This window comes from Octodon degus, unplaced genomic scaffold (assembly GCF_000260255.1).
Source record: "Octodon degus isolate 3935 unplaced genomic scaffold, OctDeg1.0 scaffold00009, whole genome shotgun sequence".
Lineage (NCBI taxonomy): Eukaryota > Metazoa > Chordata > Mammalia > Rodentia > Octodontidae > Octodon > Octodon degus.
In genome coordinates this window covers 11,348,869-11,376,547 of record NW_004524585.1, presented here as the reverse complement: position 1 = coordinate 11,376,547, position 27,679 = coordinate 11,348,869, and the positions used below count along the sequence as shown (strand labels likewise).

At 46.2% G+C, this 27,679-nt stretch overlaps 2 protein-coding genes and 1 pseudogene across 3 annotated transcripts in view; 2 read left to right on the top strand and 1 right to left on the bottom strand.

The window, feature by feature from the left end:
- Positions 1-9,162, bottom strand: part of Rnpep (arginyl aminopeptidase) — an 18,499-nt gene extending 9,337 nt beyond the window's left edge. For both annotated transcript variants that reach the window (XM_004625348.2, XM_023707974.1), the window contains exons 1-5: positions 8,648-9,162; positions 4,278-4,418; positions 3,232-3,380; positions 1,656-1,772; positions 716-951 (exon numbers count right to left, since the gene is read on the bottom strand). In XM_004625348.2, coding sequence (XP_004625405.1) covers positions 716-951; positions 1,656-1,772; positions 3,232-3,380; positions 4,278-4,418; positions 8,648-9,094 — 1,090 coding nt within the window. In that variant the 5' untranslated portion in view covers positions 9,095-9,162. The remainder of the gene's footprint in view (positions 1-715; positions 952-1,655; positions 1,773-3,231; positions 3,381-4,277; positions 4,419-8,647) is intronic.
- Positions 9,163-18,869: 9,707 nt separating this feature from the next.
- On the top strand, positions 18,870-20,470 carry LOC101562919 (testis-expressed protein 47-like). Its single transcript, XM_004625452.2, has 2 exons — positions 18,870-18,911; positions 19,562-20,470. The coding sequence occupies exon 2, from the start codon at positions 19,663-19,665 to the stop codon at positions 20,422-20,424; it is 762 nt and encodes a 253-aa protein (XP_004625509.1). The 5' UTR covers positions 18,870-18,911; positions 19,562-19,662; the 3' UTR covers positions 20,425-20,470.
- A 3,794-nt stretch (positions 20,471-24,264) lies between these two features.
- On the top strand, positions 24,265-25,306 carry LOC101570593 (annotated as a pseudogene).
- The last annotated feature ends 2,373 nt before the right edge of the window (positions 25,307-27,679 follow it).

Genomic DNA, 27,679 nt, shown 5'->3' with positions numbered 1-27,679 from the left:
TATATATATATATAATGTATTTAGTACAGGGTCTACAGAGTCTCACTACACAGATCTGACTCATAGTGATCCTCCTGTTTTCAGTCTCCTAAGTGCTGGGATTACAGGAGCATGCCACCATGCCCAGTCTCAATTGCCATCTCAGCATGCCTTGGGGGCGGGGCCAGCATGTCATGCTGGGGACAATCCCTGCGTCTGCCTAAGCAGGTGCTTTAATCTGCTGGGTCATCTGGTCAGCCCTTAAATTATCTATCTATCTATCTATCTATCTATCTATCTATCTATCTATTAATAAGATCATCACCATCCTAGGCTTTGGTGGTGAATTACAGAGGAAGACCCTGTCTCAAATAAACCAAAGAGCTGAACAAATGAACAAACAAACAAGCCACCCAGCCATATAGGTGAACAATCCAGTGGCTCGTCTGGCTCAGACAGAGGCAGGCAGGTATTAATTACACTTCCCTGTGAGTTTGCCTGTGAGTGAGACCACTCAGCAATACAAGCAACACTCCTACAATCCCACTAGTGGGCAGCACAGCGGGAGCTGCTCACCCAAAAACGGCGCTGATCTCCCTGCACCCTTCCACAACCTCCCCCTAGCTTTCTGCACTGCCCCCTCCCCCAACACCTACCTGCTCCCTGAGCCACAGCAGAACAACACAGCCCTAGGAGGGGGCTGTGGAGGGGCCCAACGGCCCGTGCGGAGCTTTACCAAAGAGAATGGTGGAGATCCTCCTCTGGGCATACATGGTGAAGCCCTCGTTGAGCCAGAACTCGCCCCAGTTAGCATTGGTGACCAGGTTCCCAAACCAGCTGTGGGAGATCTCGTGGATGATGACATCAGCCAAGGACCGGTCCCCCGCGAGCAGACAGGGGGTGACAAAGGTCAGGCAAGGGTTCTCCATGCCTCCAAACGGGAAGGATGGTGGCATGAAGAGTAAGTCATACCTGTTGAGAAACTAGGAGTTACAGAGAGGTGCCGGCTCCCCTCTCCGACTGCCAGGTCCTGAGATCTGACCCCCCAGAGAAGGCAGTGACCTTCCTTGCCTGTGCTGTCCTCCTCCGCTTAGGGCTGCCCTGCCCTGCCCTCCCTCTCCACAGGGGCACAATCAGCTCCTTCGCTCACTTGAGGCCTAAAGACCAGCAAGCCTGAAGATGCCAAAGGACAAAACAGAATACAGGGCAAGTCCCTGCCGGGAGGAGAGGCCCGAATGTTTCCCCAACTGAGTCCACCTTGGCAACTGAGAACCTTCTTTGCTAGGGTCCCCTCCCCTCCTCCTCTTCCTCCTCTCCTTGTTCCTGTGATCAGGGAAACCTTTCTGTAGGAGATAGAAGGAACTGCAACCCCAGCAGGCAGAGTGTGAAGCAGAGTCCTAATGTAATAAAGCACACCAGCTGTCAGGCTTGGTAGTGCACAATTGTAATCCCAGCATTCAGGAAGCTGAGGCAGGTGGATTTCTGGGAGTTTGAGGCCAGCCTGGGCTACATAGGAAGTTCAAGGCAGCCTGAATTGAGTTCGATTTCTGTCTCAAAACACAAAACATGGTGGGAACAAGCTATGGCTCAGCAGCACAGTACCTGCCTAGCAAGTGCAAGGTCTGGAGTTTGATTCCCAGTACCAAGACAAAACATCAGTGAATGTGATACCATACCTTCCCCACACATAAGGTCCAAAAAGCTTCTCTCCTGTCACCAAAAATTCTTCTATCACCCCACTGTACTCCTCCTTAGCGGCCTCAATCACACAGGGCTCCGCCCACACATGGCTCCTAAGGGCAAAGGCACAGGGAAGACAGATGGACATGTGGACACTACCCCAGTGACTCGAGCCAGAAAGCATTGGTAGAAAACTGGCCTCAGCGCCATCCCAACGTGGCCAGCCACAGGGACAGGAGGTGTGGGACCAGATCATCCACGTGGATTGCAGGGACCACACACCGCACCGAGGAGATGGGAACCCAAGTCTCCTATGGATGGCAGAGCCTCATCTGGGCAGCAGGATCTGAACCCGCAGTGTGTTCAGCCCACAGCTGCAGCTGAGGGGCAGCTTCCAAGTGACTTCGGCTCTCCTGGGCTGTCACAGCTGTCGCTGAGAGGTGAAGGTTAAATAAGGCTGCCTCATCCTCCCGAGAGCTGGGAATATGGTTGTGCACCACTTGGCTGGCCCTTTTTTTTTTTTTTTTCTTAGAAAAAAAGGAGTAATGCCTGTGTGCTGCAAACAGATCGTGCCAGTAGACTCCTATCTATCATGCCAGCTCACACCTGGGAGGCAAGGTATGCAGTGTTACGAGCGCAGTGACTGGCTGATGACCTGTGAAAGGATACCACCTGCTCTAGGAGCAGGACCAAAACAGGGCCAAGAAAAGGGTCTCAGCTCTGCAGTCCAACCTTTGGCTGCTGCTTCACAATAGGACTAAGCTACTGTGTCAAGTAACATGACAGCCATGGGAATCCTGGCCCAGTCAAAGTTCTTGTCTCAGGAAACTGTGGGCCGGACAGATAGCTCAGCAGATTAAGATGTCTGTTTAGGCAGAGCATGGCAGCGCGCTGAGGCAGGCGACTGACTGGGCGTGGTGGTGCGTGCCTGTAATCCCAGTGCTTGGGAAGCTGAAAACAGGAGAATCAGAGTGTCAGATCAGTGTAGTGAGAACCTGTAAACCATGTACTAAATACATTAAAAAAAAAAAAAAGAAAAAGAAAAAGAAATTGTATGGAATCTCTTTCTCCACGGATGCCATCTAGTAGTTTCAGAGAGACCTCTCCTTGCAAGTTCAGATTCCTGCACGTGGAGCAGAAGAAGGAAAGTCTCTTTCTTCTTCTTCTTCTTTTTTTTTTTTTTTGCGGAACCGGGGATTGAACACAGGCCCTTGAACTTGCCAGGGAAACGCTTATTCCCCTGAACCATCTCCCCGGCCCCCCTTTCCTCTTTTAGAGGGCAAAGTCGTGTATTGCCAGGAATTAAGTGCTAGAAAAAATGAGATTGAGACAAAGATTTTTAAAAAGTGAATGAATATAGTTGCTGAAGGGCACTGAGAACTCGAAGATACAGATCAAGCTCAGTCCCTGAACACTGCTGCAGAAGCCCCAGCCTCATTCGACACAGTGGCCCAGGGGAGCGGTCACTGCCAGCAGGCCCGGTGAGCTTACTCCCAGCAGCAGGATTCGAACTCATCTCCCTCCTCCTTTTCCTCCTCAGTCCTTTTGCTGTTTGCCTCTTTTGTCTCCTACCTGGGTCCAACTTCCGCTGAAACAAGATCTCCAACGGCCAAGGCTATCAGATAGGAGGGAACCGGCTGGCACATCTGGAAGAAGAACTTGTTCGGCCCTCTCTGCTCCCAGGTGCTTGCACTCATTACAGCTGTGAAGCCATCTGGGACCTGGCAATAAAAAAAGCTCAGGTCTCCCCAAGAGACCCCATCTGACCAGCCCAAAGGATGGCACAGCCAGCAGCCTGCTCAGGAATTGTCACAGCCCGAAGTCTGTCCTGCAGAACTCAAAGGCGCTGCAAAACTAAACATGCACTAGCCTGGTGTGGTGGCGCACACCTGTAGTCCCAGCACTAGGGAGGCTGAGGCAGAAGGATCACAGTGAGTTGGAGGTCAGCCTGGGCTGCACAGTGAATTCAAAGGCAGCCAAACAACACAGGGAGACCTGTCTTTAAAAAAAAAAAAAAGCAAAGAAACTAAACCTGTACCAGACAAATTAGATTTGGAAGGTTAAAATTTCTTTTTTTCTTTTTTGGCGGAACTGGGGATTGAACTCAGGCCCTTGCTTATTCTACTGAGCTATCTCCCCAGCCCTAAAATTTCCAGAAGTAGAAGAATTTAAAAGCAAATCTTTTAGAGGTACCACTGGAAGGACATAACATCAACTGAGACTTTTTTTTTTTTTAAATTTGTGTGTGTGTGTGTGTGTGTGTGTGTGTGTGGCCAGCTCAGCCCACCAGGGGGCGAGGCTGGCTGGCATGTGGTGCTGGGGGATTGAACCGCAGTCCCTTGTGCTTTGCTAAGCTTGTTCTAAGTAGGTGCTTTAGACCACTGAGCCATCTCTCCAGCCCTCAACTGAGACTTGATGAGAAATTACATATCTATATATATCAAAGTATATACATGATGTATATGCAGTTGTTTTGTTTAGATATGTCCAAGCAGGGCTCAAGTGAGCTCCCTGCCTCAGCCTTCCTGTGCCTAGGATTATAGGTGCATATGCCGCTGTCCCTGCATGGATTACCCTCCCACCTTAAGGGCAGGTGCCCCTATGCCCGGCCTCCTCACCTCCACAAGTGCAGAGTATCTGTATTTCACTGCGGGAGTGTCGAAGCAAGGGAAGAAGGCCCGGTTCAGGACAGCTTGACCCTGGGTGTATACAAAGGGCTTCTCCTTCCCGGCTGTCTGTTCAGGAGCCAACCAGCAAACCTGTGGGACCAGAAGGGCACTCAGAACCGCCTCTCCCCTTAAGCTAGGGCCAGCGGGGAAGGGAGCTGGCCAGCATGGGAAATTTTCAGATGGTTCTCTGTTTTTGTCTTTTTGACAAAACAAAACAAAACAAAAACACCTCCCTGTGTAATTCCGGCTAGCCTTGAACTCAAGGGGATCCTTCTGCCTCAGTCTCACGAATGCTAGAATTACAGGTGCATGCCACCATGGCAGTGCTCAGATTTTTTTTTTTTTTTGTCTTCTTGAGACGGGGTCTCACTGAGCAGTTTAGGCTGAACTTGAGCTCACTTCGTAGCCCAGACTGATCACGAACTTGCAACTATCCTCCTGCCTCAGTCTCCTGAGTCTGGGATTACAGGCATGTGCCACACGTCCAGCTTCCATTTACTTATTTATTTAGGTGCCACAGGGCTCAAACTCAGGACCTTATGCTTGCCAGGCAGGCACTTAAGCCGCTGAGCTATCACCCCAGCAGTATGTCCAGATTCTTAAAATCTTTCTGTCAACTCTTTTGGCTCCCACTGAAAGTTCTCTCCCAGGGTTTTTATCCACCTTCCTGGAACCCATGACACACATGATGTCTCCCTTCTGGGGCACAGCCGCCACAAAGGGTTCCCCCTATTTGTTCCCTGGGTCATCTCAGGACTCCCGCAGCTGGCCCCTGACACTATCATTTTTGTCCACCTCTATGTCCTTCCCACCATAGTAGTTTCTTACCAAACATAAAACTGAAGCTACTGCAGTTAAGATACAGAGAGAAAGAAAACTAGGAGTCAGTGGTTAAAGTGTGTTCCTCCCTTCTACTTAATAGTATAGTACTTTTTCAGAATAAATATATTTATTTATTTATTTTTGTGGAACCGGAGTTTGAACTCAGGCCATTGTGCTTGCCAGGGAAGCGCTTATTCCACTGAGCCATCTCCCCGGCCCCCAGAATAAATATACTTTTATATTATAGGCATAGCTATATCATTTTTGTTTGAAAGGCAGAGCTCACTGTCACCAAGACTGGCCTCAGGCTGGGGACTGAGGCACTCCTTACCATTCTGCTGCACCCACAGCCTCCTTAATTCTTAACTTGTTTTGCATTAACCCTTAAAACAAAGGAACATCTAAAGGATTTTAAGAAACTTAGTTTTATTCACAGCAAAAGGAAAGGATTTACAACACTGAGAAGGGGGCGGTCAGCACCAAATGCCATTTAGAATTTAGAAAGAGACTAGATTACTCCAGGAAGTTTCATAGGCAAAGTAAAAACCTTTCTGGGCCAGGGAGATGGCTCAGAGGAATAAGTGCTTTCCTGGCAAGCACAAGGGCCTGAGTTCAATCCCTGGTTCTGGAAAAACAAACAAACAAAAAAAAACCTTTCTGGTTGACTCTTCCAAGATAGTACTGTTAGATAATTGAAAAGGCAGGGGAAAAGCCATTTATTCTCTTTTTTTGTTTTTTTTAAGACAGGCTAGCCTTAAATTTACTATGTAACCCAGGTCGGCTCAAACTTGCAGCAATCCTCCTGCCTCAGCCTCCTTAGTACTGAGATTACAGGCATGAACCACTGGGAAAAGCCATTTTTAAGGGTGGGGGCAGCCACTTAAGTCCTAAGGTCATGCAGGCATCAAAATTCTTGGCAGGCTCTGTCTGGATACAGAGTGGTGGGGATGCAGGCCTGGGCAAGTATAATGAAAGGCTTTGAATATAGAGGCATCTGGGGCCTTTATTTTTAGAACAGGAAAATCTATTGGAGAAAAGGAATGGGGAATAGCAGTGGGGGAGTGCGGAACAGGAATAGTTCCTGAGAGATAGGAGGAGTCCAGAATGGGTTACTTCTGAGGTCCAGTTTTAAGCATAAGGAAGCTACACTGGGATGCTGTGTCTTTTTGAGACAGGATCTTACTATGTTGTGCATGCGCATGTCATTCTTTGCTTGAGTTTCTCTGAGTCTGAAAAATTAAGACAGAACCAAAGACAGAATAGTATTAGGGGGAGAGCAACTTCATAGTATAGAAAGCTGCCAAACACTCTACTTCAGTCCAGTAACTACTGTCAATACCAACAGTCAGAAATCATGTTGATAGCCAGGTGTGGTGGTGCACACCTGTAATCCCAGCACTGGGGAGGCTGAAGCAAGATCACTGTGAAATTGAGGTTAGTCTGGGCTACAAAATGAGTTCAAGGCCAGTCTGAACTTCATATCAAGACCCTGCTTCAAAAAAAAATCAAGCATCAATAACCCCACCAAAATTCCTTATCATCAGCCTTCTTCTTTTTTTTTTTTTTTGCAGAACTGGGCATTGAACTTAGTACCCTGTGCTTGTTAGGCAGGCACTTATTCTACTGAGCTATCTCCCCAGCCCCATCATTATCTTTGTGATTCTTTTTATTTTTCATGATTTTTTTAATTTATTCAATATATTTGTTCAGTATTTTTTTAAATTTTAGAAAAATATTTCTGAGGTGATTTTTTTTTTTTTTTTGGTGGCCCGCTCAGCATGCCCTGGGGGTGGGGGTGGGGTTGACACAGCAAGTGGTTCGCAGGCTAGAACCATGGTCCCTGTGGTTGGCTAAGCTTGCCTAAGCAGGTGCTTTAGACCACTGAGCAATCTCACAGGCCCAGTCATCCTTTCTTGAGTTGTCACCATTTTTGCTTTCAATGATGGGACAGGTGCCTAACAGTACAGAAAGCCTAAACACGGGAGGGAGGCAGTAGTGACTAAGAGCCCTCATCAGAGAGGTGGCAGTGACAGTGGAAGAGGCCCACGCAGACCCTAATGCGGCCTGCCCCTTGTCAAGGAGGCGCCTGAAGAGTCCAGATCTCTGCCATTACCACCGTATCACACACAAGAGCTGCTCAGTGGTGCAGTTTGAACTGAGGTGCAACTTTCAGCAGGCAAATTTAGGGGGGTTAATTTTCTAATCATCCTGTTTAATTTCTAGTTCCTATCAAAAAAGCAGGCACCAATAACAGAGCAACCAAGACATGTACAGATGTTTCTTACTGGCCTCCGGGGCTTGTCTATATCACATGCTTTAGACTTTGATTTTTTCCAGACAAGTTCTGTTTTGATTTTTCTAACAAGTTCTATCACAAGATTCATTTATTCCTCTGTGGCTAAGCGTGGAAAGGAAAACTTCTCTTTGGATTTTTTTTTTTTTTTTTTTTTTTTTTGGGGGGGGGAACTGGGGATTAAACTCAGGCCCTTGCGCTTGCCAGGGAAGTGCTTATTCCACTGAGCCATCTCCCCTGCCCCGAGAACTGCTCTCAGTTATCTTTAAGATGTTTCTGGTTTTGCCAGGTGTGGTGGTGCATGCCTGTGAACCCTCAGGAAGATCGCAGTCAGCCAGAGGGCAGCATAGACTACATAAGTGGGGTCAAGGCCAGCTTGTACCTCATAGGTAGATCTCATCTCAAAAATAAGTAAATAAATAAAAATTAAGATTTAACAGCTGATTATGGGTGCACATGTGTGTAATTCCACCACTGAGGAGTCTGAGGGTCATCCTATGCTGGAGGTCAGTCTGGGCTACACAGTGAGGTCGAAGCCAGCCAGAACTAGATAGGGCAACCCTGTCTCAAAAAAGACAAAAAAAAAAAAAAAAAAAAAAAAAAAACCAAAGGAGGAAAAAATTTAAGAGGAGGAGGCCAAGGTATCATAAATCCTAGAACACTCTAATTCCAGTCCTCTACTCTTTCTCAAGTTATTTCAATCAAATCCAGGACTTCCTAAGAGGAAACATAATCATCTGGGCCTCAGGACTGTTTTTGCCTGTGGAACTGGAAGAGAACACAGAACAGAGGACCAGAGTCAGCACCCAGGTACTAAGCCAGCACAGTCCATGGCCCATAAAGCAGGACCCATAAAGTGCCTGCTCATCATGGCCCTACACCCCAAAGTCCCGTGGCAGCCTTAAGTTGGGTGATGAACAACTCCTCATCCAGAAAGCCGTGCGGGACCAAGGAGTGGGACCAAGTAACGGGGTGCAGATCAGAAAGGAGGGCGGGGAGGATGCCCGGGCCGGAGTGAGCACCAGGGACGCTCTGAGCCCGGAAGGGCCCGGGCCACAGCTCGGGAGCACTGAGGGGAAGTCACGCTGGGGAGGAGAGGGGACTCCGGGAAGGGGTGAAGGTCCCTCCTAACTACGGACAGGGCGGGTGTGGCTCGGGGCCGGAAGGGCAGCAGGAAACGGCGGCCAGGGCCGGGCGCACTCACCCCGGGTCCCTCCCCGACGCCGTAGCTGAGCGCCAGCTGGAAGGGCTCGGTCGCGCGACAGGACTGCGGGAGGGCCACGCACAAGACTTCGCCGTAGTGCGAGAAGGGCAGCGTGTGGAAGGCCACGGGCTCCGCGGTCGGCTCCTCCGCCCCGGGCCGCTCCTGCCGCAGCGTGGCCGCCGTCACCTCGAGGCACTGGTGTGAGTCGAGCCGCAGCTCGGCGGCGCCCTCGGGCAGCAGGCAGCGCAGCTCCAGCACCGCCGTGCCGCTCAGTCTGCGACTCCCCGGGCCCGGCCCCGGCGGCCCGAACTCGACCCGCAGGTCCAGGTGTAAGTGGAGCATCTCGAAGGCCCGGAAGCTGGAGGCCGAAGCCACGTCCACCGCTTGCGCCGAGTGCAGTGGCCGCCGGGCCGCGCCGCCGCCGGTAGGAGGCCCGCAGCCAGCCATAGCTCCAGCTCCCTCGCTCGCCACGGCCGGGACTGCCTGCGGGGCTCAGCCGGCCGCGGAAGCCACGCCCCGCGGAAGCCACGCCCCACGGCTACGCGCCCCACACGCCCCCGCCCCCGCTGCCCTTAGCCCTGCCCCCGATGTCCTTAGGCCCCCCCACCCTTGCGAGGTACAGTAGTACTTTGCACCGCGGTTTGGTGCAGTCTTTTGGTCCACCTTTGCCCGAGTATCCTATTGAGATGTTACATTAGTGCCCGCGGGACACTCCTCTCTGCTGACCAGTCCTGATTCCTCTGCTTCCAGGCAGACAGCCCGATGTGGGGATCTGATCCCCTGACTGGGAGGGTCTGGGTGAAACCTCACTGCGCTGGGCCAATTATTAGGCTTATGGACATCATTGAGGGCAAGTTGTCCAAGAAACGTGACTCTTTCCGAGCCTACTGTAGAGTAGGAATCTTGATGCCTCCCTATCTTGCTTGGTAATTGTGAGAATTCATTCAGGTAATGTGTCTGGTAAACTGCCCACAAGGATTCGCTAGCAGACTCAGGCTCCTCTCCTGGGGACTTTAGGACACTGATCTTTCCATTATGGCGTGGATAGACTGGAAATCAGCCCCGAAGTTGGCTGTCCACCGAAGTCACCCCTGTTGCCCTGCTCTAGGGTACAGTTTACTGAGCTAGTGACATCACTGTACTGTTTCTTTTCTGTCGCAGCAGATGGTAATGGTCTATTTCCATGAATAGTGTTCAAGCAGTTAATTTTAATGACCAGTTAGAAAATCAGATGTGGGGAGGATACCGGGAATTAAACTCAAGATTTTGTGATTGCCAAGCAGGCACTGTGCCACCAGCTTGTATACCCAATCGAAAATCATATTAAAAAGAAAAGAATAGCTGGTCGTGGTGGCACATGTCTGTAAACCCAGCACTGGGAGGTTGAGGCAGGAGGCTCTTTGCCAGCCTGAGCTACAAAGTGAGTTCAAGGCCAGCCTGAACTACAAAGTGAGACTCTGTCTCAAAAAGACAAAAAATAAATAAATAAAAAGAACAATGTGTGGAAGTTTTTCATAAACAGAAACAATGTTCTATTACATGCTTCCTAGTTTTATAGTGTTGAAACATTTTATGAAATGATTGTGTTAGACGATTTTTTTTTTTTTTTTTTTTTGGTGGAACCAGGGTTTTGAACTCAGGCCCTTGTGTGTGTTAGATGATTTTTAAAATTCCATATGTATTCAATGTCAGGTTTCTTTTTCTTTTTTTCATTTATGTACTCGGTACAGGGTCTCACTACGCAGCTCAGACTCATAATGATCCTCCTGTTTTCAGCCTCCCCAGCACTGGGATTACAGTGTACGTCACCATGCCCAGACTTGTTCAGCTGCGCACATTGTGTGGACTAGGGATCTAACCCTGGTCCCTGAGCTTGCCAAAGCAGGAGTTTAGTTTGCTGAGCTAGTTCGCCAGCCTTGTCAGATTTCTTTTCTTTTTTCTTTGCACATGCCTCCGTGTGTGTGTGTGTGTGTGTGTGTGTGTGCTGTGGGGGTGGGCACTGGGGACTGAACCTTTAAAACTAAGGTATAGGCCCCAGATCTTTTGTTTTTTTGAGACAGGTTCTTCCTAAGTCACTACAGGGCCCAACCTGGGCTCAAGTTGCCATCCTCATGTCTCAGCTTTCCACAGTGCTGGGATTTGAGGCATGTTTCACCATGCCTAGCTCAGGTTTCTGTCTAACTTCAGAATCTCTGGAAAACTGCTTATCTGTGGTATTGAGCATAGTGCTTGGCACCTTCTGATGCTTGATACACCTGCCTTGAAGCCACGTGCTCGAATTGCAGCGGAGAGAGACAGCCTAGTCTCTCCAGCCACTCTTTTTTTTTTTAAACATTTATTTAGTGTGTGTGTGTGTGGTGTGTGTGTGTGTGTGTGTGTGTGTGGCCAGCTCAGCCCACCAGGGGGCGCAGCTGGCTGGCATGTGGTGCTGGGGGATCGAACCGTGGTCCCTGTGCTTTGCCAAGCTTGTTCCAAGTAGGTGCTTTAGACCACTGAGCCATCTCTCCAGCCCCTCCCCAGCCACTCTTGCTGGAGGAAGAGAATACTATCCATGGCTGTAGGGTGAAACAGTTTTGGAGTTATGGTACTTCTTTCTGTGGTGACAAAAGAGTTAAAGTTCTCCTGTAGCACACTTCTGCCCAGCTTGAACTGGAAAGTCAGGAAACACTGCACTAACGAGGACTAAAAGCAGTCTAAGATAGAAAAATAAATACAAAAATTATCCTTTCTTTCCCTGAGCAGACTTTGTATCTTTCCCAGAAAGGCTAAGACACAGATGCCCTTCTGTAAGTCTAAAGAACCTTTGTGAGGTCTAAATGCCAGGCCTTGACAACTTGCAACTTTGACGTCCCCCTTCAGTTACAATAGAGGCATCCCTGAAGGAGGAAAGCAGGGCAGGGCGTCCTAGAAATTTCATTTCTAAGATATCTGCATTTGCCAACTAGACCCTTTCCCACATCTTTACTCCCTTAAAAAATATCATAATCCCTCACCATGGCTGTGGGATTCCTCTCTTGGATACCAACCTCTGCCCCTTTTGATAGTGTGCTCAGTGAATTGAGAGAACTCTCACATTTCCCACGTTCCTGGTCTACTGATAAATTCTCTGTCACCCACATCGTCAGGCTGCTCTGTGCTGCCTGCTGCATGCGGCACTGTTACCTGGAGCTTCTTACTGGGCATATGGGGTTGGTTAGTTTCCCTCTATGTGAGACTGGTCTCAGATGTGGGCTGTAGATGGTACTGGAACATTGGGGGACACAGATTTAGGAGGGCCCTCCAGCAAAGAGACCTTCTGGGCCAAAAGTGGCCTCTTCTCCAGTGGGCTTTCAGTATTTGTTTCCTTGTAAGTGATGAGAATGCCACACATCTTGGACATTTCAAAATAATGGGGCTGGGGAGATAGCTCAGAGGCATAAGCACCTACCTGGCAAGCACAGGGTCCTGAGATCTCCCGGCCAACATGCCATGCTAGCCCCGGAACCCAGTGTGATGGTGTATGACTGTAATCCCAGCAGTCCGGAGGTTGAGACAGGAGGATCACTGGGAATCCAAGACCACCCTAGGGGCTATAAAAGGTGAGCACAAGGCCAGCCTGAACTGCATAGCGAAACCCTGTCTCAAAAAAAGAAAAAAAAAAAAAAAAAAGGTCAAAAATTTCCAGAAAGGCATAATTCTGTAAACATGAAAGACACAAGAAAATCCAGGCAAAATAACAACTATGTATAGACATGTTTAATTAAATCAAGGAGGATTGATATGGAAAGATTTGATCCCCTCATCCTCAAGCCAAACCAGACCTGCCCTGAAGGCATCCCTCGAGGCCCAAAGAAAAAAATCATTCTGTGGGGCTGGGGAGATGGCTCAGTGGAATAAGTGCTTCGCTGTCAAGCACAAGGGCCTGAGTTCAATCCCTGGTTCCATTAAAAAAAAAAAAAGTGAATTCAAAATAATACTTATTTATGTATTTATTTATTTATTGACACAGAGTCTCACTGTGTGGTACAGGCTAACCTTCAATTCACCATATAGCCAGGCTGGTTTCAAACTCACAGTGATCCTCCTGCCTCAGCCTCCCAAGTACTGGGACCATAGGCATGTACTAGTATGCCACACCTTTCAAAATAAAATTTTAAAAAGGGCCGGGGATATAACAGGAACATGATGGTGGGAATGGAGTGAGTCATCCATGACTTCAGGAAACTTCAGAGGCAAAGGACATGGCCCAGGACCCAGCAACTGAAGCTCACCAGAACCACTTTTGCCCCCTGCCTACTCCAACCCATTTTGCATCTCGTTTCTTCTCTTCAGCATGGAACACTGCCTGACTTAATCATGGCTGCAGCCAGAGGTTGGGGACACAAAGTAATGCCTGAGGGTCACAGCCCCAGGGAGACACAATGGACCAGGTCAGCAGCACTGGCCCCAGAAAGAGCCTGTGGCTATTGCAAACTGCAAAAAACAATATGAGTTTTTATTTCAAAAGTAATGCTTTCCACACAGCAGGCTAAAACTGGAGAGGAAATCCAGGGCAGTGCCAGTCACGTATGAGAAAGTTTAATCAGCAGCCATTTGACAAAGAGGTTAATTAAGACTGAGCCAGAGGACAACTACAGAACAACCTCAGGGGGCTGGCGAGATAGCTCAGCTGACTAAAGCACCTGCTTAGGCAAGGTTAAGCAAGCGCAGGGACCATGGTTTGATCCCCAGCTCCACATGCCATGCCAACCCCTCCCCCATGGTGGGCTGAGTTGGCCACACACACACACACACACACACACACACACACACACAGAACAACCTCAGGTTTCCAGTGTTACCCTACCACAGAGGCTGGATGAGAGACAGCAACAAGGGACGATCATGGTGAAGGTGCAGGCCAGACACAGTCTGACTGAGAAGTTTAGGATTAGGCTAGGAAGGACCCAGGGCTCTGTACCCCGTGGTGAGAAGTCAGGCCTGGTATGTGTGGCTTCAGAGTGACTGAATCTAAAAGCACTGGCATTAAGTCCATGGGTCTGCTTGACCCCACCCTAGTGCCTACTTCCACCACAGAGACCAGTGATCTGATCGCTTTCCCCAGGTACCAATGTAAGCAAGGACATGCTTTTTTTTTGTACTACAGATTAAACTCAGGACTTTGTGCTTGCCAGCTAGGCGCTTATTTTACTGAGCAATCTCCCTGGCTCTCCAGGATATGCATGGTTGCTACAGCCTAGAGTGTACAGACAGAGGGGCCTTGGCATCAGGGTGGGGCACATCACAAATCCAGGCCATAGAGCAAGAGAAAAAGTGACTTGTTAGATTCCGGGATTTTGCAGATCCTGGCCAGGTGTGGTGGCACATGCCTATAATCCCAGCACTTTGGAGGCTGAGGCAGGAGGATTCCTGAGTTCAAGGCCAACCTAGGCCACATAGTAAGTTCAGAACAAGCCTGAACTGCCTTCCAAGACCCTGAATTAAAAAAAAAAAAAAGTCAAAACTGCAGATCCTAAAAGAGGCCACCCATTTGCAACTACAGTAGATGGGGCTGGGGAGATAGCTCAGCAGCCTAAGTACCTGCCTAGGCAAGTGTAGGACCCAGGTTCAATCCCCAGTACCACAAGCCGTGCCAACCCTGGAACCCCTGGGCATGCCGTGCAGGCTACCTAAACCAGGCTTGGTGGTATGTGCCTATAATCCCAGAGCTGGGGAGGCTGAGACAGGAGGATCACTATAAGTCCAAGCTGTGTAATGAGACCCTGTACCAAATAAATAAATAAATACTACAGTGGAGACTTGCAGAAAAATGGTAGAATAGCAACAAACAACTGAGTCAGAGATCTAGAATCTAGATACTAGAAAGTAATAACTTGGGGAAGAAAAAAGAGAAGTAGATCTTCAGGAAACAGAAAGCAGGTGATGGGAAAATTAAAACTTACAGAGAAATTAAGGAGAGAGAACACAACATGGAAAAGGGAAAGGACAATCTATACTTTTTCCCTGGCTCCTGGGTTGTGGCTTATAAAAAAAAAGTAGACGAAATCTACAGAGATAAAATGAAAACTGGAGAGGGGAGGCTGAGAGCTACAGGCGGAGCACAGGATTGTGCTCCAGTGATTCCTTTGACAGCCAATAGCTGGCAAGTGACTCCAGTCCAAGCACCCACCACGTCCCTGGAAAGAGTGCTCTGTCTGATATCTTTTTTTATTTTTTTGTCTTTTTGAGACAGCGTCTTGATGTGCACTTCAGGCTGGACTTGAGCTCACTTTGTAGCTTCAAGCTTGCAGTGATTCCCTGCCTCAGCCTCCCCACTGCTGGGATTACAGGCATGTGCCACCGTGTGTGTGTGTGTGTGTGTGTGTGTGTGTGTGTGTTTAATGTCATTTGTGGGAAGCATTGAGTGTTTGAACACCGCACTCAGAACAGTTATTCACTTCAGGGCTCCTAGTGTAATGTGCCCACAGTGACTGGGTGACAGATAGCTACAGGAGACAGCTGCAGTGGGTTTGAAGAACACAGGGGTTTGAAGAACACAGGCCCTGTCCCCATGGCCAATCCAGGCTCAACTGAATTGTTCTGATATGTGAAAGTCCTGGGACTGTGCCCCTTCCCTAACCCTACAGCATGATGGCGCTTGGATCTGGTGCAGATCTGGGGTCCGATTGCCTACTTTATCAGCAGGAGCAAGGACAGGTCTCACGTTGGGCACTGCCTCACAAGTGTAGATCCTGGATGAAAACCACACATTCAAAATCACAGGGAAGGGCCAGGGATGTGGCTCAGTGGCACAGTGTCTGCCGAGGCAAGCAAGAGGTTGTGAAGTTGATTACTGGTACAAAAAAAAAAAAAAAAAATCACAGGGAATTTTTAAATAAGTATGTGCATTTTCTTTTTCTCTTTCTCTTCCTTTTTCATTCTTCAGCCAGCTATGGGGCTTGGGGAATTTTCCTTTGTCCTTCATTGCTTATCTCTTACTTCTTTTTCCTTTTTCCCCCCTTTAACTTTTTTTTTTAAGAATACAAAATAGTGGTAGAAAGAAAAACATTAGAATTGATACAAGATTTCACTGAACAAAGTAATAGGAAGTCAACAATGGTTGCTGAATTATATAATGCTATCTTCAACTTAGTTGTTCAGATTACCAGATATAAACATGTAAGATTAATTTAAAGAAAAAAACCAAAACAATATGCTAACAAAAAAGTTATAAGAAATTCAAAAGAGGAAAAAAATCAGAATAAAACAAAAAAAATTTAAAAAGTAAAAAATTTAAGGGCTGGCAAAGTAGCCCAGTGGACTAAGCACCTGCTTTGGCAAGTGTAGGGACCAGGGTTCAATCTTCTGTCCTGCATGCCGCGCTGGCCCCACCTGCTGGGCACCCTGAACCTGCGACAGAGTTCGGATGTGGTGGTACATGCCTATAAACCCAGCGGTGGGGAGGCTAAAAACAGGAGGATCACCACGATTCAGATCTGCGTGGTGAGACCCTGTACCAAATACACAAATGAAGGAAAAAAACAAACAAACAAACAAACAAACAAAACCCCCAACAATTTAAGCATTAAGTGCTCCTTTCAAAAGGCCGCAGAAATCGACAATATAATTGTCCAAACCATTCTGCATATACACCTAAATATGTTGTTTTGTCTTCTTTCGCTTGTCCTTTTCCTCTTCCCAGTTTTTCCTTCCTATTGAACAGCTTCTTGCCCTGTCACAGTATCTGCTGTCCCTTTTAGATTTTCATTACTCTTTCAGGTTCCCACCCTAGCAAGATAATATGATGTTTGCACATGTGGATCTGATTGATTTATTTCACTTTTTCTTCTCATTTTTTTACTCCCCATATAATTTCTGTTTTTCTCGTTTTTCTTTTATCTTCTAGTTCTCATCTGTTTTGCTGTGCAATTCAGGCTGGGCTTGAATTCACTGTACATCCCAGGTTGGCCTGGAACTCCCAGTGATCCTTGTGCCTCAGCCTCCTGTGTTACACCCCAAACTTTCATCAGTTTTTTTTCTCTTACCTTTACCTAATTCTGTCAACATCCTGTTATCACTCAGTAGGATCCTTTGTGCCACTTCTTTCTCCTCACTTTCATATCACATAGTTTAAGGTTTTAATTTTTCCGTTTGTATTCCCTCATCCTCAACCCCTGTATCTTTAATAATATAACCAGAGGGCCATGAAAAATGTTCAAGTAACAGTTTTAAAAACCAGTTACCAAAAACTTGATTAGAAGTATAAGGTATTGAAAAAAAATCTGGGTAGTGAGACCCTGTAGACCCTATACTAAATACACTAAAAAAATCTCTCTCAATCTCTCTCTCTCTCTCTCTCTCTCTCTCTCTCTCTCTCTCTCTCACACACACACACACACACACACACACACACACACACACACACACACAGATGTATAAGGTATTGGGGCCAGGGATATAGCTCAGTGGCATAAGTGCCTGCCTGGCAAGCACAAGGTGCCAAGTTCAATCCCCTATACCACAAAAAATAAAGTGTTGTAAGTTGTCCTGAGCATTAACATCCCGTAATAAAACTATAAAATGAAACTGCTTAAAAAAGATTCCACAATGGGATCAGATGTTTTTCTTCGTCAACTCCATTACTATCTTCCATAAGCCCTTAGGTACAGAAGGGCTCCCAACCTACAACCTAAAGAAGGGAGGGAAAGGGAATGGGGGAAAATTATATCATATATCATGTGCAGATACAAATTCTCCATGATGAATGTGATCATTATGTATATCTCAAATGTACCAATAAAATCTAATTTAAAAAATAGACAAAAACCTACATCTGGGCAGAGAGGACATGGTGGCACACATCTGGAATCCTAGCACTCTAGAGGTTGAAGCAGGATGATCAATGTGAGTTTGAGACCAGCCTGGGCTACAAAGTGAGTACAAGGCCAGCCTGAACTGCATAGTGAAACTCTGCCTCCAAAAGGCAAAACAAACAAACAAACACACAAACACAAAACCTACAGCTAAGCTCAGTCAGAATGGTCTGGGATGGATCAACCGTGCCAGGCCTGCTTTCTAGTGTCAGGAGCGGCATTGAGGACCAGTCCCCTCTCTTGTCAGCCAGCGAGAATCGCAGATGGTACCAAGCTAAAGGGAAAGGGGTGGAACGGGCATCTTGTGTGAGCTCAGGGTTACTTAGAACTAGATAAGAAAAGGACCTAGACCACAAATACATATTTGGGCAGAAATTCAGAGAAGTACAGTATCATAGCAACCAGAGGAGGAGAAAAAGCCTCGACGAGGATGAGAACAAGGTTATAAGGTTAACACTTTGGGAAAGATTTTGTTGTTTCAGGAAATGATAACATGAATGTCAGAGAGGAATTATAGTTGACTTCTATGTATCATACAATTAAAGAACTATTATTAATTAATTAATTAATTAGGTACATGGTCTCACTACACAGCTCAGACTCCTAGTGATTCTCTTGTCTCAGCCTCCCCAGCGCTGGGATTACAGGCGTATGCCACCATACTCAGTTTGGGTGTTACCAGGGTTTGAAACTAGATCCTTGTGCTTGCCAGGTAGGCACTAAGACTGCTGAGCTATCTCCTCAGCCTAATTAAAGGATTATTAAATGATCCCTCAGCCTCCACTTTCTGGGATAATTTTTCACTGTATCTTATTAAAATCAGATTATTAGTTTGAATAACAAACCTCAGGAGAAAAAAAGGATTCTAAATTTTAGCTTTTTAATTAAGTAAGACAATTTTCCATCCTTGTTTCTTTAAAGTCATTTATAAGGTTTTTTGGTTTGCGTTGTTGTTTTCTTTTTTTTTTTTTTTTTTTTTTTTGGTAGAACTAGAGATTGAGCTCAGACCCTTGTGCTTGCCAGGGAAGCGCTTATTCTACTGAGCCATTTGCCCAGCCCCAGTTCTTGTTTTCTTTTGAGGCAAGGTCTCCCTAGGTAGCCTAGTGTGGCCTCAAACTCGAACTTGAAGTGATCCTCCTGCCTCAGCCTCTAGAGTACTATGATTATAGGGTATGTGCCACCATGCCCAATGAAAAAGAGGATGCCCAGGTAGCTGTCTGACTTACAAATGCACCTCCATAACAAAAAGCCATTCTCAAAAAAGAAGGCTTTATGTCCACTATGGTGGTGTGAAGTGGTGGTTCAGACCCCTTCTGGGGTGGAGACCGGAGTTGCACTGGCCCTTTAATGCTCCGGACATTCCACTCTCTCTCCTCAGGCAGAACCCAGGGCCCAGCTCTGGCAGTTGAGAGCAACAGCAGGCAGGACCACAGGTAGGGAGGTGAAGATGGCAGGGCACCTGAAGACAGAGAGATCTTAGATGGACCAGGGCAGTGGGGGAGGAGATTTATAAAAGATTAAGTTGGAATGGCAGAATATTTTTATTTAAACTTTAGAAAACCAGCAAACTTGTTGATAAGAGGGGAAAAAATAAAAAATTTCTAGAGTTTATTGTTATTGCCCATACAATACTATTAACTTTTATTTTTATTTTTTATTTTTTATTTTTGGTGGAACCGGGGATTGAACTCAGGCCCTTGCACTTGCCAGAGAAACGCTTATTCCATTGAGTTATCTCCCCAGCCCCATTATTAACTTTTAGTGTCCCAAAGTTTAAATATGCTAATCAGGCTTAGCATCCTCCAAGTGTTTTAATTATACAGACCAGTTAAATGTATAAAAGAAAGTGGAAGAATTTCCAGAACATATTTTTTTGAAAACTTAACAATCCGTAATCAGCAACATATTACAATGGGAGAGCTTTTCTTAGGATATGAAAGTAATTTGATTGTTAACCTGAAAACAATCTCTATCGTTTGTATTGCTGTAGCTTTCCTTTCAAAAACATTATTTATCGATAATACTGGGAAGGGATTTTTTGCTATGTAGTAACACTTGACAAACTGTTATCTTTTTTTGTCAGGATGAGTAAAAATAAGAATTTATCATTCAAGAACTACCCTGTTAATGTAATTCCTGTGATTGCTAAAAGCCAGATCCCCTAACGACTAAAGAAGACCCAGCATGCCCTTCGCGGCTCACCATCGGAGGAACAGCAAGAGGCCTCTCCCCCTGGACACTCTGCTCACATCCCAGGTGCCCCGTGGCAATTACTTGCACATTCTGGAAGACAAGCAAAGACTGCAGCTAAAGAAATTCCTGCTTCATAGGATGTTTCTAGTGGCCAGCATACAAGCAAACGTGGAGAAAAAAGAAATCGCCGAGTACTACGACCAAGTGTTCCAGTCGATCTTGAAGCATCACCTGGGAGAAGTGGTGACGGGGCTGCTGCTCATCTATCCCACCTCCTTGCTGCACATCCTCGAATCCTCCAACGGCACCCTGCACCAAATCCTTCTAGATTATTTTAACGGTGAAAAGAACAAAACGGAATTTTGGGTTCAAAAAATGAAAATCATAGTCATTTCTCACAATATCCCAACAAGGCTCTTCATACAATGGTATGTCTCGGTAGTCAAAGTGCCAGTTCTGTATCTCGACGATGTCACAAAGTCCCAGTCCTTGGAGGAGGTCATCACCGATTTTTTCATCCAGACTCACAAACTGGCGCTGTACATTTTTAAGACTGTTAAGGTGGGCTCTAGAGGACCAGGTGACAACTTGCACCAAACTGCACCTGACCTGCTCCCTGCAGAGCAAATCATAAAGTATCTCTGCAAATCAGAAGAATTGATGGACCCAGCAACATTTGTAAAACTGTATAGCAAACCCTTACATGTCATCTCAGATGCTGAGGTAGTGTGGCCTGCTCCCTCCAGCTTCTAGGATTGAAAACAATAATATGGCCAGATGTCTTTATTTGTAATACCTAAATAAAACTAACATTATTCTTCCTTTAAAAAAGGATATTACTGGGCTGGAGAGATGGCTCAGTGGTCTAAAGCACCTACTTGGAACAAGCTTGGCAAAGCACAGGGACCGCGGTTCAATCCCCCAGCACCACATGCCAGCCAGCCCGCCCCCTGGTGGGCTGAGCTGGGCACACACACACACACACAAACACACACACACACTGAATAAATAAATAAAAATTAAAAAAAAACAACCCCCCCCAAAAAAAGGATATTACCATATACACAAAGGTAATATGTTCGTCTTTATGGAATGATATCTATTTATTTTAATGTTGAGCTCTATAAAATTATTTTAAGTGAGCTGGGTCTAATAAAATCATACTAAGTTTCACTATTTTTTTCATAGAACAACTCAAAATTTTTATTAATTAAATTTACTGGTACATTAATATACATAAGAGGCCAGTGAGATATCTCAGTCGAACAAGCACCTGCTTAGGCAAGCACAGGGACCATGGTTCAATCCCCTGGTATCCCATGCCAAGCCAGCCCTACCTCCTGGATGCACTAAGCCGGTGAGTCCAGGCGTAGTGGCATATGCCTGTAATCCCAGACCTCAGGAGACTGAAAACAGGAGCATCACTATGAGTCTGAGCTGCACAGTGAGATCCTGTACCAAATACATACATATAACATATACATAATGATAATATTCATCATAGGAACTTTGTACCTGAACGTGATATATCTTAATTCCTCGGGTTTTTTTTTTTTTCCATTCCCATCCCCTCCCTTCAGCTCCCCCAATCCTTTTTTTTTTTTTTTTTTTTCCGTCTTTTCGAGACAGAGTCTCACTATGCAGTTCAGGCTGGCCTTGGGCTCACTTTGTTTCCCAGGCTGGTCTCAAACTTGCAATGATCTTCTTGTCTCAACTTCAGAGTGCTGAGATTATAGGGGTGTGCCTCCACGCCTGGTCTTTCCCCTTCTTATTTACAAAACCTTTGTTTCCATGTTTTGCTTCTTTTCTCATCACTTTTTCCTTCTTTCCTTCCCCTTCCCCAGTTCTCCTTCCCAGATGAGCATTTTCTTCCTGTTTTATAATATCTAGTATACATTCTGGTCGTTGTTTACATTTTCGGTTTCTCATACCAGAGAAATAATATGATATGCACATATGTGTTTGATTTTTTTCACTTTAGAGTACAGTCTCAAGGTGCATTCATTTACCTAGAAATGTTTCAGGTTTATTCTTTTTATGGCTGAGTAGTAGCCCATTATATTATTTATTTATTTATTTGCTATTATTTTTTTTTCTTGTATTTTAGGGAAGGGTCTATAAGGTGTTCAGGGTCTTACTACTAGGTCAAACTCATAGTGATTCTCCTGCTTACAGCGTCCCAAGAGCTGGGATTACAGGCATATGCCACCATGCCCAGTCTCAATTGCCGTCTCACAACGCCCCACGGGTGGGGCCGGCATGGCAGCCCTGGGGATTGAACCCCTGGCCCTGTGCCTGCTTGCAGGTGCTTTAACTTGCTGAGCTATTTGGCCTGTCCTCCATTATATTTTTTAAAAACATCTTTATCCATTCATCAGTTGATGGAAATTTGTGCTGTTTCCAAGAGTTAGCTATTATAAACTGTGCTGCTGTAAACATGGGTATGCATATATAATGATATGATATTTTTAATTCTTTTGGGAAAATACAAAGAATAAGAATAGCTGGGTCAAATGGGGCCTCTAGTCCTAGTTTTCTGAGGAATCTCCACACTGATTTCCACAGTGGTTGCACCAGTCTACACTCCCTCCAATAGTGGAGAAGAGTTCCTTTTTCCACATAGTCCCATCAGCATTGGTTATTGGTTAATATCTTATTAATAATGTCTTTCTTTCTAGCATGAGATGGAATCTCAGCATGGAAGCTCAGTAGTCTAATCCCCAGTACCACATGCTGCACCAGCCCCATCCCTAGGATGAGCTCAGCTGGCCACAAAAAATAATAAATAAATAACAAAAATTTTTTGCATCTTTTAAATGACCAGTGATGTTGAAATATATATATATATATATATATATATAAAATTTGAATAACTCAATTTTTAAAGATAGGTGTTAGGCAAGCACAGAGATGAGGGTTTGATCCCCGGTACTGCATGCCACGCTGGCCCTAGCCCCAGAGCACACTGAGCTGGCCACTCACTGAGTCCTGGCGTGGTGGTGCACATCTATAATCCCAGCACTGGGGGGGCTGAAAGTAGGAGGATCACCAGAATTCTGAGCTGGAGCTCCTCTATCAAATACATTTTTTTAAAAATTAAAGATATGAGGGGCCAGGGAGATGGTTCAATGGAATAAGCGCTTCCCTAGCAAGCACAAGGGCCTGAGTTCAATCCCCGGTTCCGCAAAAAAAAAAAAATAATAATAATAAATAAATAAATAAATAAATAAATTTTTTAAAAAATTAAAGATATGTATAGATTAAAAAGGACAAACACAATTTAGATTTTCGTTGTTCCTTTGTTTTGTTTTTTGAGACAAGGTCTCACTTTGTAGTTTAGGCCAGTCTTGAATTCTATGTAGCCCAGGCTGGCCTCAAACTTGTGGCCATCCTCTTTCCTCAGCCTCCTGGGTGCTGGGATGACAGGCCTGTGCCAAGTACCTGACTCTTTTCACTCATTCTTTCAAAAGTGAACAAACAGCATCTGCCACACAGCAGAAGTATAGTGCAGTACTCTGGGTGTGAAACTGTTGAGGGTACAATCCATGACTTAAGTTGTTCGCAACTTAAAGATGGAGGCAAGCATGTGTAGAACTAATTAGGATATGACATATGAACTCATAGCATGTAATTGAACGGATTATTACAGTAGGAGTACACTTACTACTTAAAAGAGAAAATGTAAAGATTCTAACAATCAGGACCAAAAAAAAAAAAAAAAAAGCTAAACATTGGGCTGGGGAGATAGCTCAGTAGAATAAGCACTCACTTGGCAAGTGCAAGGCCCTGAGTTTGATCCCTGGTTCCACCAAAAAAAAAAAAAAAAAAAAAATCTAACAATCAGGAAACAAAACCTAATCTTTGTTTTTGTTTTTGTTTGGCAGAACCAGGGATTGAACTCAGGTCCTTGTGTTTGCTAGGCAAGCACTAAAACCTAATCTTTGAAGTGTTCCAAAACTGACATATTTTGGCCTATATAATCAACAAAATTGAGGCCAATGAAACCCTGTCTCAAAAAACCAAAGCCAGGGCAGGGGAGATGGCTCAGTAGAATAAGCGTTTGTGCAAGGGCCTGAGTTCGATCCCAAGTTCAGCCAAGAATAAAGAATAAATAAATAAATAAATAAAAATAAAAACCAAAGCCAAGCAAACTTTTTTTTTTTTTTTTTTTTTTTTTTTTTTGTCAGAACTGGGGATTGAACTCAGGTCCTTGTGTTTGCCACGCAAGCACTTATTCTACTGAGCCATTTCCCCGGCCCAAACAAACAATATTGACACCATTATAAGGTTAAAAGAATACAAACCAGATTTTTATTTTTTTATTTTTTATTTTTTAATGTGTTTGAGATACGGTCTCGGGGGCCTGCCCATTAGCTCAGGTGTTCAAGTGCCTGCTGAAACAAAGCAGTCAGGCTCAGGATGCTGTGGTTCGATCCCCTCACCCTCAAGCCAAACTAGACCTGTCTGAAGGCAACCTGAGCACCCGACCCCCCCCCAAAAAAAAAGATATACGGTCTCGCTATGCAATTCAGACTGCCTTAAAAATGAGCTCACTTGGGATAAAGAGGGTACGGGCGAGACCGAAGGACAGCCATGGAGTCTAAATGCGAAAGTGAGCAAGGGTGTGAGAGGGTGAACCCCGAAAACAAGGCGGCCCTGGAGGCGTGGGTCAGGGAAACGGGCCTCCGCCTAGTGCAAGTGAACCGGCAGAGGAAGTACGGCGGGCCACCCCAAGGCTGAGTGGGCAGCCCGCCGCCGGCCGGCTCCGAGGTATGTAGGGCCGGCTGCCCCAGGACGTGCACGAGCACCCGCTGATCCCACTCTTGCAGCGCGTGGGCCGGCTCTACGAGCTTCGCTGGGTGATGACCTTCAGCGGCCTGAATCGCGGTTCAGCTCGCGGCGCGGTGCCCAGGTGGCCGTCACCATGCTACACAGCCACCCTCTGCGGCGGTCGTGCCTGCTGCTCGTCTGCCGCAGCACCCGGAAGCGCGAGCTGAGCTTGGACAGGCGGCCGCAGGGCGTGACCCACAACCTGCTGCTGCGGGCGTTGCAGCCACAGGGGCCCGGCCTACAGGGGGCGCAGCTGCTGCCCAGTCCCGGGCCGCAGTCTGTGCAGATAGCGCTGCTCAAGTTCAGCTTGCCCCGCGCTGCAGCCGTGGCCAAAAAGGCCCTAGAAGGTCAGTCACGCCTCTGTAGAGAACAGCTGGCTGTGGACTGGCTCAAGCCAGACCTAACGCAGCGGCTTCGCCAGCAGCTTGTGGGTCCCTCACTTCGGTGCCTACAGCCAGATGGCAGCCAACTGGTCCTGGCCAGGGGCAGACTGGGGTGCCAAGGTGCTAGGGCTGCCCTACAGCTGCTGTGCCAATAAATGAAGCTGGGCAGCCCAATATTCCTGACCAAATGTTTGGGCGCAGGCCCCACTGGCTGGCACTGCTTCTGGTACCAGGTAGTGATCCCTGGGCATCCAGTACCTTTCAGCGGCCTCGTCTGGGTCGTACTGATCACAGATGGGCAGGATGTGCATGAGGTGGCCAGCGATGCTGTATCTGCAGGGCCGCTGGAGGCGCTGAGTGAATCTGCAGGTGGGCTCTTACGGTTTTCAGGAGCTGAGGCAGATTCTATGGTTAAGCAGTGATTCCTGCCTCTCTCCACAGGCAGTCTGAACCGTAGGCAGGGCCTGTGTCAGGCTTCAGCCCAGCAGCCCTGGGCAGCAGCTAGCTGATCCTCAGATGGGGAGTGGGGCAGGGCCCAAGGAATACCTGAGGACTGCTCAGATCTGGCTTAAGTTCTGGTGAGGCACTGTGCCCGTCTCACCAACTCCAGTCTGTCTTCTCTTTGGCCATTCCCTATACCACAGAATACCATATCACTCCCTCTCCTTTCCCCCCAAACTTAGCATGAAATTTTGTTTTTATCTGGGGGACTGGCTGAGCCAAAGGGTCAATTTATGTCCTTCCATCCCACCAGTTGTCATTCTGATTTTGGTTTGTATATGGTGTTGAGTTTTTCTATGCTGGTTGTATTTATATTAAACTCCTAGTTTGTGGGGGGAAAAAAATTGAGCTCGCTTGGTAGCCCAGGTTGGTTTCAAACTCACAATGATCCTTCTGCTTCAGTCTCCCAAGTGCTCCTCTATATGACCAATATTTGGTGGCACTAGGAATTATGGCTGGGTACACAAAAGACATTTTTCTCCCCATTTTAAAAGCTTATTTCTAAATTATTCCCTGTAGGATACATTATGCAATTACTTTCTTAATTCATGTCCTATAATTGAGAAAATGAATAATAAATGATTATTAGAGCAAATAGAATCTCTTTTGTAGGATAAATTTCTTTTGAAAACTGTTTTCTAAAGTTATCTAATGAATAAAAGTACAATTTACGAACAAACTTTTATATTAAGATATGCCATATAGCAGTCGGGGAGATGGCTCAGTAGAATGATCACTTGCCTGGCAAGCGCAAAGGCCTGAGTTCAATCCCCAGTTCTGCAAAAAATAAAATAAAATAAAATAAAATAAATGTGCCACAGGCACTTTGGGTTTCCCCAAACTGGCCACTCCTGTGTATTCAACCCCATGCGCCTTTCACTCCATTCCCTTTCATTGGTGGCTTCTAAATTCCCTCCCCTCAAATTCAGTCTGGCTTTCAGGCTCTGCCTCCATCCACAGAGTGCTGCAGGAAGAGCCCTAAAGCTGCCACGACTTTGGCTGTGCTTCCTTGGATACAAACCCTGTGCTTTAAACAGTCACAGCAATTCCCAGGTGACGTTCCAGGTGCCAACCAACTGCCACTCTCACCCACTCCAGGTGACTCCAGACTCCAGCCTTCCAGTCCATCTTGGATTTTCTTTCTTTCTTTTTTTCTTTCTTTTCTTTCTTTCTTTCTTTCTTTCTTTCTTTCTTTCTTTCTTTCTTTTCTTTCTTTCTTTCTTTTTAACGGAGGTTATGAGCAGAATATATTTATTGAGGGAAAGAAAGCTCCTGTCCCAGAAAGGGACAGAAGGGGGGCCCGAACGAGTTGTCCCCCCCCAATTTTCAAGTCAGCCCAGCTGACACTGTGTGGGGTGCAGATGAGCTTTTCTCATTGGTTCCTGCTGGAATTACTGATCTATGAGCAACAAGGTGACTTGAACTAAGTCATTATGTTTTGGGTGAGCGATCATGCAGCAGTCTGAATAAAACTGTCTGCATGTAGAAACCATTTGCCATTCATTATGTACCTAGCAGTCACTGGACACCTGTTAATAATTATTTACCAGTGGACTAGTTTCTTGGTAAGACGTATATCTACCACACTGCCTAATGTAGATCTTCTGTTGGTCCCTAAGGAATTTCTGGTATTAGCAATACTGGTAGAAAATGAATTCATTAATCCAAAGAATATCATTTTTTAAAAATGTTTTTACTGCAGGGTCTCACTACACAGATCAGACTCTTTGTGATCCTCCTGTTTTCAGCCTCCCAAGCGCTGGGATTACAGTACACATCACCACGTCCAGTCTCATTTGCTATCTCAGGACTCTCTGGGATTGAACCCACAGCCCTTGCATCTGTCTAAGCAGGCCCTTTAATCCAGTGAGCTATCTGGCCAGCTCAAGAATTTCTTTTAATTAAAAATCAGTCTTTTGGGGAGGAAGTTAGAGAAAATATCTAAGTGCTTGCTGGTTTATTTAGCACACTGTAATTTTTAAATAATTCATAAAGTCTTAGCTATGAAAATAACTAGAACAGCGCCTGCTTAGGCAGAGTGCAGCGGCCGGGGTTTGATCCCCAGTGAGCTGGCCATTCCCGCCCAGGAGTGCTGAGCCAGCAATTGAGACTGGGCATGGTGGCACACACCTATAATCCCAGTGCTTGAGAGGCTGAAAACAGGAGAACCACTACGAGTGCAATCTATGTAGTGAGACCCTGTAAACCCTGTAGACCCTGTATACAATACAAAAAAAAAAAAAAACCAACCTAGAAAATAAAATAACTATAATGAGGGGGTACACACCTGTAAT